We start from the raw sequence: 9,869 nt of genomic DNA, 5'->3' as shown, positions 1-9,869 counted from the left end.
TGGGCTGGGATCCCCCCGACGGGCGCGGCTGGGCTGGGGCGGGCAGCCCGCGGGTGTCAGACGGCGGCGGGATCAAAGCCCTGGGCGGTCCCAGACCCCTGGGAGCTGCTGGCCGGGGAGGGGGAGCGGAGCAGGGGATAAAAGGCCCGGGGAGCCGCCGGGCGGCCGCGCTGAGCCGCAGCCCCCGGCAGGAGAATGAGCGGGGCGGGACCCGCACCCGGCCCGCGCCGCTTCCTCAGCCCGCGGCTCTTCTTCCCCGACGGAGACTCCGGCCGCTGCCCGCCGCCCGCCCGGGGCACCCCCCTGGCCCGCCGGCCCGAGCCCCGAGCAGGTCGGTGCGGAGGGCGCCGGGGGATCCCGGGGGCGCGGGCCGGGGCAGCTGGGGCGGGGATCCCGGGGGCGCGGGCCGGGGCAGCTGGGGCGGGGGATCCCGGGGGCGCGGGCCGGGGCAGCTGGGGCGGGGGATCCCGGGGGCGCGGGCCGGGGCAGCTGGGGCGGGGGATCCCGGGGGCGCGGGCCGGGGCAGCTGGGGCGGGGATCCCGGGGGCGCGGGCCGGGGCAGCTGGGGCGGGGATCCCGGGGGCGCGGGCCGGGTGCCGGGGAGGCTCCCGGGGGCCGGGGCTGCGAGCGGCGCTGGGGGCTGAGCTCTCCCCGTCTCCCCTGCCCGCAGGGAGCCGCCCGGAGCCGGAGCGGGGCGCGGGGGGCTGCCCGGCGGGGCCCCGGAGGAGGAAGCGAACCACGTTCAGCCGGGGGCAGCTGTGCGAGCTGGAGCGGGTGTTCGCCGCGCTGCCCTACCCCGACATCGGCACCCGCGAGCGCCTGGCCGAGCTCACCCAGCTGCCCGAGGCCAAGATCCAGGTGAGCCGGCGCGGGGCGGGGGAGCCCTTGGTGCCCCGCCGTGTCCCGCGGGCTGGGAGGTCGCGGGGCGCCGCCATGGGGCTGGGGTGGGCGGCAGCGGGGCTCTGCGGCCCGGGACAGGGGAGTCCCTCACAGCCCTTCTCTCCCCAGGTCTGGTTCCAGAACCGCCGCGCACGGAGGATCAAGAGCGGGAAGCTGGAGCGGCCGCGCTGCGGGAGGGCTCTGGCCAGTAAACCGCCCCCCTCCTGCCCCCCACCGCCCCAGGGCAGCTGCCTCCTGCCCCAGTGCCCAGGGGCCAGAAGCCAACAGGTGCCCGAGCTCCGGTGCCCGGGCCCAGCGCTGCCCAGCCTGGGCTCTGCCTTCCAGGGGCAGCTCCTGTGGGAGGACAGCTGCCAGCCCCGCTGCGGCCAGGGGGGAGCCCAGTGGTCACTGGCCAGCCCCAGCCAGGCGGGGGTGCAGGGAGCAGAGCCCAGGGCTGGTGAGGGGCTCCCCTACTGGGACATGTTCCCTGCACAGACCTCCCTCGGGTACATCTCAGACCTCATCTACAACGCGGCCATCGTCACCAACCTGGGTGAGCCCTAGGCGTGAGCCCAGCCGAGGCGGGTGCTGCAGGGGGCAACCATCAGGCCTGGCACCTTGAGCTCCTCTGAAGTTTGGTACTGAGCAGCTGGCACCAGGCACTGCTGGGCTCTGTGCTGGGCAAGGCATTCGGACCTGCAGTGCCAGCTGGAAACTGCTGCCCATGGCCATGGGGGCAAACCCAGCTAGCGAGGCCAGGCTGCCATGGGAGGAGCAGCTGCCAACTTGGAAACAGCCCTTAGCTGTGTCAGCTCCCTGCTGCTAGGCTCCCAACCCCCACTCCATCTAACCACTAGGAACTGGAACAAACACTAGCCTGAATGGCAGCTGGGCCCTGGAGTCTCTGGGTTGCCACAGGACATGGAGGGTTAAGTGTCTGAACCCCTGCGGTGGTACCTGGCTGAATTAATCTGGAGGGGGGCTCTGCTCCCAGGGTGTGCAGCGGGGTGACCTCTGGCTCTTGGCTTTCTTGGGTGTGTGCTTCCAAAGCAATTCCGTAACAATAATAAATGGGTGGCCATGCCCCCTCCCCAGCTTAGCACTGTAATTTTCATTAGATCGGAAGTATTATTGCACTGACTCCTTAAGATCTTTGCAATACCATCCAATATCCTAAATGCAGGTCTGTGCAGCGGGCTGGCAAAGTGGGGCTGCAGCCCGGTCCTGCATATCACAATCAGTGGTAATACCAACTAATCTTTCAAAAAAATACCTTAATCTCAGGCTGTATTTGCAAATGATTGTGGCCGGGCCCCCCCCCAGAATTTATCTACATTACCTAATCCCGGCACCATGTAACATTTCCAGGTTACAAAATAGATTTGCACATATCAGAAATATTAAAGCGTGTTTTTAGAAGGGGCTTAGCAGACATCAGAACATTAATCAACATTGTTAGCTCCTGGCGTGCTGCCCACCTGCTAGCCCCTCCCTGGCCAAGCTGGGCCTCCGGGAGCTGCAGCGGAGGGGGGGCTCCCAGCACTGAGGAGATGGTGTCAAGGCTCAGGCCTGGCCAGTGGGGCAGGTAGTTCCCCATGCTCAGCAGTAAATCCAGCCAGCTGTGTGCGGAGCAGCCTGACCGGCAGGGTGCCCTGCCAGCCCCCGTCGCTGCAGCCCTGGCAGCAGTAGACCTTCCCCGCATGGGGACTTGGCCTGGGAGCCCCCTTCTCTTTGCCTGCCAGTAACTGCAGAGGGGAGCTTGGGGGGAGGGGCCACCGGAATCTCTCTTTGCTGCCATGGATCACTGCAGGGCCCTGCTGTGTCCGATCCCTGGGCACAGCGGCGGCTGTTTCTGCCAGCCCTCCCCATGGCTGCTGGCTCGCTCGGTGGCTGGGATTCTGCCCAGAGGAAGGGGATTCTGGGACAGGTTTTCAGCAGCTGGGTCCAGGCCTGAAAATTATCTACCCCAAACCCATCCCCCAGAGGGAGGCTGCTGGTCCGGTTAGAAAGGTGATGCAGAGGGGAATGTGGCACAGCCAGCCCCCACCCTCGCAACAGGCTAGTAGGGTTGGGCCTATGTGCCGGTTGAATTGCTGAGCCCCAAAGACAAGTATTCAAAAGCCACGAATCAGGCCCCCCCCCCCAAAGTCCCAATTTTTAAGATTGGCTTAAAAATCCTGATAGTTATCAAAATAAGGGAGGGTGGGAGGGGTGTCATCTTTGCTGTCGGGTTTCTGAGTCTTTGGGGAGCACTTGGGTCACATTTTCAAGCTTTGCACTCATGAGGGCCAGACACTCCACTTAGCTTTGTTTTAAATGAAAGCCAAGATTCTCCCTAATCACCAGATTCCAGGAGCTGGGGCCCTTACACGGAACAGCCAATGTTGCAAGCTGCTCTGCCAGACAACAGTACAGTAGTTGTGTCTCTCCTGCAGCAGTGGGTGGCATCACTGGTCTCTGGTGCAAATCAGGAAGCTGTATTTCTTACTGGGCTCAAGGTGTTTGTGGTGCTGGGGACACACAGAACCCTGGACTCACAGCTTGGCCGCTGAGGGCTAGGTCCTGCACTGTTGAAGTTGATGGGAATAACCCTGTGCCCTAAGAGAACGAGGAAGCGATTTCCAGGTATTCTTGTCTACACTGAACATCTCTGGCACTGTGTTTGCCCTATGTCGGGATCTTACAGGGGTTTCACGTCCCAGCTGCTTGGCACGTCACCTTTCAAAAGCTTAGTTTGTAATTTCAAAGCCCATCACATTCTCTGGCACAGGACCCAACTCTTAGGAATGGACTGATTTGGTACCTGTCCCCACCAAGTCACACTACTGAGGCCACTGTCCAGTCGTGGTGGCTTTCAAACATGTGGGTCTGGGAAGTCACAGCGTGAGGGAGGGAACTGCCTGCAGAGCTCCACTTACACTTCTAGGTGCTTTTTCAAAGCCAGGGGAATAAACCCCCAAAGATTCACCTGAAATAGAGGCCTCGTCCCCACATGCAACAGTGACTGTGGAGGGGGAACAGGGCTTAGAGGGGTCAGAGTTCAGTGTGCTCCTGGGACTTGTTCTTTGCCAAACACCAAGGGATGCTGGGACTTGCAGTCCCGTGAACATGGGACCTGCAAGCTCTAACAGCGCATGCTGGGTACAAGAAGGCCCATTTTCCTGAGGCTGGAAAATGAGGCTGGGTCAGGGAGGTGGTTAGGATTTGCTGGTATGTTCTCTGCCAAGGTGGTGACCAGGGCAGGGCAGGTTAGGCTCAGCTCGCCTCTTCTCTCTCCCAGGGGAAGGGGCTCAAGGAGTCTGGACAGGGCTGGGCAAGGGCCATTGTGGAGCCAGCCTTGCATAAAGAGCGGTGAATTACTGGGGTGGTTCGTCCCGCCCCTGCGAAGCGACTGTAGCTCAGGGAGTTTGTTTTTTCTCCTTGTGGATTGTCTCAGCTTACCCTGGGATGGGGGAGAATTGGGCTCAGCAGGAGAGCTAAACCGCTCCACCAGTGGAGAAACTGGGGCACCAGCTGCGTCTGATGCTAACAAGGTAAGTGCACCTCTGCAGTGGGACAGATGTAAGCAGGAGGATATCTCACCCTGAAGGCCGGTTTTACTTACAGTGGACTTAGGCAAAGAGGGAGTGAGAAGCTGGGTGAATCTTACCTAGACCAGTACAAGAGGGAGTCAAACTCCTATGAGATCCCACCCTGCAGCATTCACTCTGCCTCTGCACAGAAATAGGTCACACATGCCTTTTATTTTGTACAAGCAGGGCTCATTTGTCTTGACTGGACTGGGTGAGGATCCAAGCAGCTGGAGCACCCACAATCCCAACCAGAGAGATGCAAACAGCTGCCCAAGGAGTGCTTAGAGGCAAACACAGTGTTACCGTCACCCCAGAGCCAGCATTTACAATGACAGCATTTGTTACTATTGCTGGGCATGGCAGACACCCACGGGCTTGGATTTTAACAAGCGTGCCCTTTCGCTGTTGATGGTTCCTGGTTCCTGGGGTTGAGGTCGCTCAGCTTGGTCCCCACTGTGGTGGTGGAATGGATTGACAAAGCAAGGGAGCAGCTAGTCTCTGTCCCTGCGGCACAGGTTGCGTTACCCCCCGCCCCTCCACTGCCACGAAGAGAGCCCCCAGGCCTCCCGAGGTGCGGGGATCTCAGAGATTCCAAGGCCAGAAGGGACCATTGGGATCATGAAAGCTGACCCCCTGGATAGCACGGGCCAGAGAACTGCCCAAAATAATTCCGAGTGTGGAGCTGTTAGAAAAACATCAAGCCTTGAGTTAAAGATTGTCAGTGATGGAGACTCCCCTATGCCCCTTGGAGGGGACGCAAGGCCTGGGTTGGTTGATCACAGGATAACTATGAGCTGTCAGCGTGACACAGCTGTGAAAAAGGCTAATGCAGACCTAGGATTTATCAGGTGAGGTATTTCCAGTAGAGACAGAGAAGTGTTATTGTCATTATACAAGGCACTGGTGAGACCTCTTCTGGAACACTGTGTGCAATTCTGGCCTCCCATAGTTAAGAAAGATGAATTCAAACTGGAAGAGGTGCAGCAAAGGGCTTCTAGCATGATCTGGGGAATGGAAAACCTACTTTGAGAGGAGACTCAAGGAGCTTGGCTTGTTTAGCCTAACCAAACGAAGGCTGAGGGGAGATACGACTGCTCTCTATAAGTACAGCAGATGGATAAATACCAGGGAGGGAGAGGAGTTATCTAAGTTAAGTGCCAATGTGGACGCAAGAACACATGGATATAAACTGGCCATCAACAAATTTAGGCTTGAAATTAGACAAAGGTTTCTAACCATCAGAGTAGTAAAGTTCTGGAACAGCCTTCCAAGGGGAGTAGTGGGGGCAAAAACCCTAACTGGCTTCAAGTCTGAGCTTGATACGTTTATGGAGAGGGTGGTCTGATGGGACTGTTTACAATGGCATGTGGCCCATCTAGGAGTTCTAGTAGCAAATATCCCCAATGGCCAGAGATGGGACACTACATGGGGAGGGCTCCAAGTTACTACAGAGAATTCTTTCCCAGGTGTCTTGCTGACATGCTCAGGGTCTAAGTGTTCACCATACTTGAGGGTGGGAAGGAATTTTCACCCAGGTCAGGTTAGCAGAGACCCTGGGGGTGGGGGGATTTTACCTTCCTCTGTAGCATGGGGCACTGGTCACTTGCTGGTTTGAACTAGAGTAAATGTTGGATTCTCTGTAACTTGAACTCTTTAAATCATGATTTGACAATGACAGTAACTTGGTCAGGGGTCTGTTACAGGAGTGGGTGGGTGAGGTTCTGTGGCCTGTGATGTGCAGGTCAGACTAGATGATCGCGATGGTCCCTTCTCGCCTTAAAGTCTGAGTCTAAGTTGTTCCAATGGTTAATTACTCTCACAATTAAAAATGTACACCTTATTTCCAGTATGGATTTGTCTCACTTCAACTTCCAATGATTGGATCGGGTTAGAACTTTCTCTGCCAGATTGAAGAGCCCATTAATAAATATTTGTTCCCTATGTAGATACTTACAGACTGTGATCACCTCTTAACCTTCTCTTTGTTAATCTCAATAAATCGAGCTCTTTCAGTCTATCACTAAAAAGCAGGCTTTCTAATCCTTTAATCATTCTTGTGGCTCTTCTCTGACCCCTCTCCAATCTATCAACATCCTTCTCGCATTGCGGGCATCAGAACTGGACACAGGATTCCAGCAGCCGTTACACCAGTGCCATACAGAGGTAAAATAACCTCTCTGATCTTACTTAAGGTTCCCCTGTTTGTACATCCCAGGATCTCATTAGCTCCTTTAGTCTCAGCATCACAGTGGGAGCTCACGTTCAGCTGAGTATCCACCATGACCCCCACGACTCCCAAATCCTTTCGAGAGTCACTGCTCTTGGGATAGAGTCCCCCAGCCCATAAGGATGGCCCACAGTGTTTGTTCCCACATGTGTAAATTTACATTTAGCCTCATTAAAATACACAGTTTGCTTGCGCCCAGTTTACCAAGCGATCTAGATCATTCTGAATCAGTGACTTGTCGTCTTCGTTATTTACCACTCCCCCATGTGACTCTGGGGTTTCACCCAGACCAGTATGGGGTTGTGTCTCTGCCTGCCCTGTAACCCCGGGTGCATCTGTGCTGTGCAGGTTTGACTCAGAGCCCTGACACCAGCAGCATGTTCACAGCACAGTGGCCTCGGTCATTCCTTGCAGGGCGATACCAACAGCCCTTCGTGTTCGGAGTCGTCCCAAAATGGCTCCATTGCAGCATCCGGTCCCTCTCGCTGGACCCAACCGAAGTTAAATTTGCTGCCTCCAATGAGACAAAGGGCCCTCCAGCCTGGTGGTTCCGCTGAAGATCCACACTTCACTTCAGTGGCCAGCCCTGGGATGGCTTTGTAATAACACAAGAACAAAGTTATTAACAAAGAAGGTAGGTTTAAGAGAGAAGAATAGAAGACACAGGTTGGTTACAAGTAAAACACACTTTCTAGTGACTAAAACTGAATGTTAGCAATTTACAATCTTTGTCTAAGCAGGTTTCTCACCACAGTGAATTCCCAGACACTGTAAGCCCCTTGGCTGAAGGATCCCCCTTTCTCAGATTGAGAGCTTTGGCCTCTTGTGCCCCCACCGTGATAGATGCCAAAATGGCTTCGTTTCTGCTTATATTTTTCAAAATCTATCCTCTGTTTCAAGAGCAAGGAAGGCTTCCTGGGGGGTGCAGGCGCCACCCCAATCATGACAGTTAATCATTCTCTCTTCCCGCCCCCTCCTTTATCTTGATGGCTTTGTTTACCTTTTATGAAGATGTATTTTTAGTTGTCCTCTGAGGTTTTACTTGTCTCAATTCACATTGGAGAGACAGGAAAATAGGTGAAACAACATTCCTTAGTCTAGGACAGGCCAATGAGTCAGACCAATGATCCATCTAGCCCAGTAGCCTGTGTCTGACAGTGGCCAGTGCCAGATGCTTCAGATGGAAGGAGCAGAACAGGGCAATTTTGAGGGATCCTTTCCGTGCTCTCCAGACCTAGCGCCTAGCAGTTTAGGGGCACACAGTTTAGGGGGTTGTGTCCCTGCCCATTTTGGCTAATGGCCATTAATAGACTGATCCTTCATGAACTTATCTAATTCTTATACTTTTGGCCTTCACAACATCCCCTGGCAATGAGTTCCACAGGTTGATTGTGCGTTGTGGGAAGAAGTACTTCCTTTTGTTTTAAACCTGCTGCCTGTTAATTTCATTGGGTGATCCTGGTTCTTGTGTTATGTAAAGGAGTAAATAACACATCCTTATTCACTTTCTCCACACCAGTCATGATTTTATACACCTCTATCACATTCCCTCCCCCGTTAGTCATCTCTTTTCTAAGATGAACATTCCTAGTCTTTTTAATCTCTCCTCATTTGGAAGTTGTTCCATACCCCAGCGTGACGCAGCAGGGAGTGGGGGAGTGTTGACCTGGGAATGTGGCAGGGGAGTTTCACTGGGGATGGGATACCTGAGAGCCCGTAACCTGAGCCAGGAGGGGGTGGGGGGAGGTAACACCTCTGCCTGGGAAACTGGACAAAGGCTGCAGGAGAGAGCCTGCTGGGGGGGTTTTGTTTTCAGTTTGGTGCTGGGTGGTGGAACGCAGGGAACCCCAGGGCTGCGGTCTAAGTTCCCTGTGCCCCAGAAGGATTTGACTGAGGGGTCCTGGTTGTACCCACAAGCTCTATTTTAGACTGTGTTCCTATTGTCCAATAAACCTTCTGGTTTACTGGCTGGCTGAGAGTCACGGTGAATCCCAGGAAGAGGGGTGCAGGCCCCGGACTCCCCCACACTCCGTGACACCTAGTCATTTGTGTTGCCCTGCTCTGTCCATTTGCCAATTAATGTAACTTGAGAGGGGGCAACCAGAACTGCATGGATTATTTACGGTGTGGGAGTACCACAGATTTATATAGTGGCATTGTGATATTTTGTTTTATTATCTATTCCTTTCCTAATGGTTTCTAACATTGTTTGCTTTTGTGTCTGCTGCTGCACCTTGACAAGATGTTTTCAGAGAACTATCCCCAATGAATCCAAGATCTTTCTTAAGTGGTAATAGGTAATTTAAACCCCATTTTATATGCATAGTTGGGACGAATTTTTCTAATGTGCATTACTTTGCATTTATCAACATGGAATTTCATCTGCCATTTTGTGGCCCAGTCACCCAGTTTAGTTAGATCCCTTTGTATCTCTTCACAGTCTGCTTTGGACTTAACAATCTTGAGTAGTTCAGTGTCATCTGCAAATGTTTCCAACTCACTGTTCACCCAGTTTTCCACATCACTTACAAATGTGCTGACAAGCCCTGGTCCCAGCGTAGATTCATGGGGATCCCATGATTTACCTTTTTCCATTGTGAAAACTAAGCATTTATTCCTACTCTTTCTTTCCTATTTTTGAACCAGTTACTGATCCATGAGAGGTCTTTCCCTCTTGTCCAATCACTGTTTAGTTTGCTTAAGAGCCTTTGGTGAGGGACCTTGTCAAAGGTTTTCTGAAAGTCCATGTACATTATTACCTTTAGCAGCCAAATATTGTTTGATGAGATTAGTTAGTTTGACAGCATCTGTTTTCCATAAACCCATGATGATTTGTATTAATTACATTACCTTCCTTTAATTCTTGATTAATCAAGTCCTGTATCACCGGCTCCATTATCTTTCCTGGGATCAGTGTCAGGCTGACAGGCCTATAACGACCCAGGTCATTCCGCTTGCCTTTTTTTAAAATTGGCACAATATTAGCTTGCTTCCAGTCTCCTGGAACTTCCCCAGTGCTCCAGGACTTACTGAGAACCAGCATTTAGTGGTCCAGGAATCTCTTTAAAAATTTTGGTTGCAAGTTATCTGAGCCTGCTGATTTAAAAATGCCTAACTTCACTAGCTTCTGTTAACATCCTCCAGAGACACTAGTGGACTGGAATTATCACCATATGATGAGACTGTATAAT

At 53.7% G+C, this 9,869-nt stretch overlaps 1 protein-coding gene across 1 annotated transcript; it reads left to right on the top strand.

Annotated features, from left to right (window-relative positions):
- The first annotated feature begins 6 nt into the window (after positions 1-6).
- On the top strand, positions 7-1,978 carry SEBOX (SEBOX homeobox). The gene is made up of 3 exons (XM_084651309.1): positions 7-331; positions 671-858; positions 1,009-1,978. The coding sequence occupies exons 1-3, from the start codon at positions 196-198 to the stop codon at positions 1,441-1,443; spliced, it is 759 nt and encodes a 252-aa protein (XP_084507435.1). The 5' UTR covers positions 7-195; the 3' UTR covers positions 1,444-1,978.
- The last annotated feature ends 7,891 nt before the right edge of the window (positions 1,979-9,869 follow it).

This window comes from Lepidochelys olivacea, assembly GCF_965140295.1.
Source record: "Lepidochelys olivacea isolate rLepOli2 genome assembly, chromosome: 17".
Taxonomy (NCBI): Eukaryota; Metazoa; Chordata; order Testudines; family Cheloniidae; genus Lepidochelys; species Lepidochelys olivacea.
Note: the sequence above shows the minus strand (reverse complement) of the source record. Positions and strands in the feature narration are given on the sequence as shown.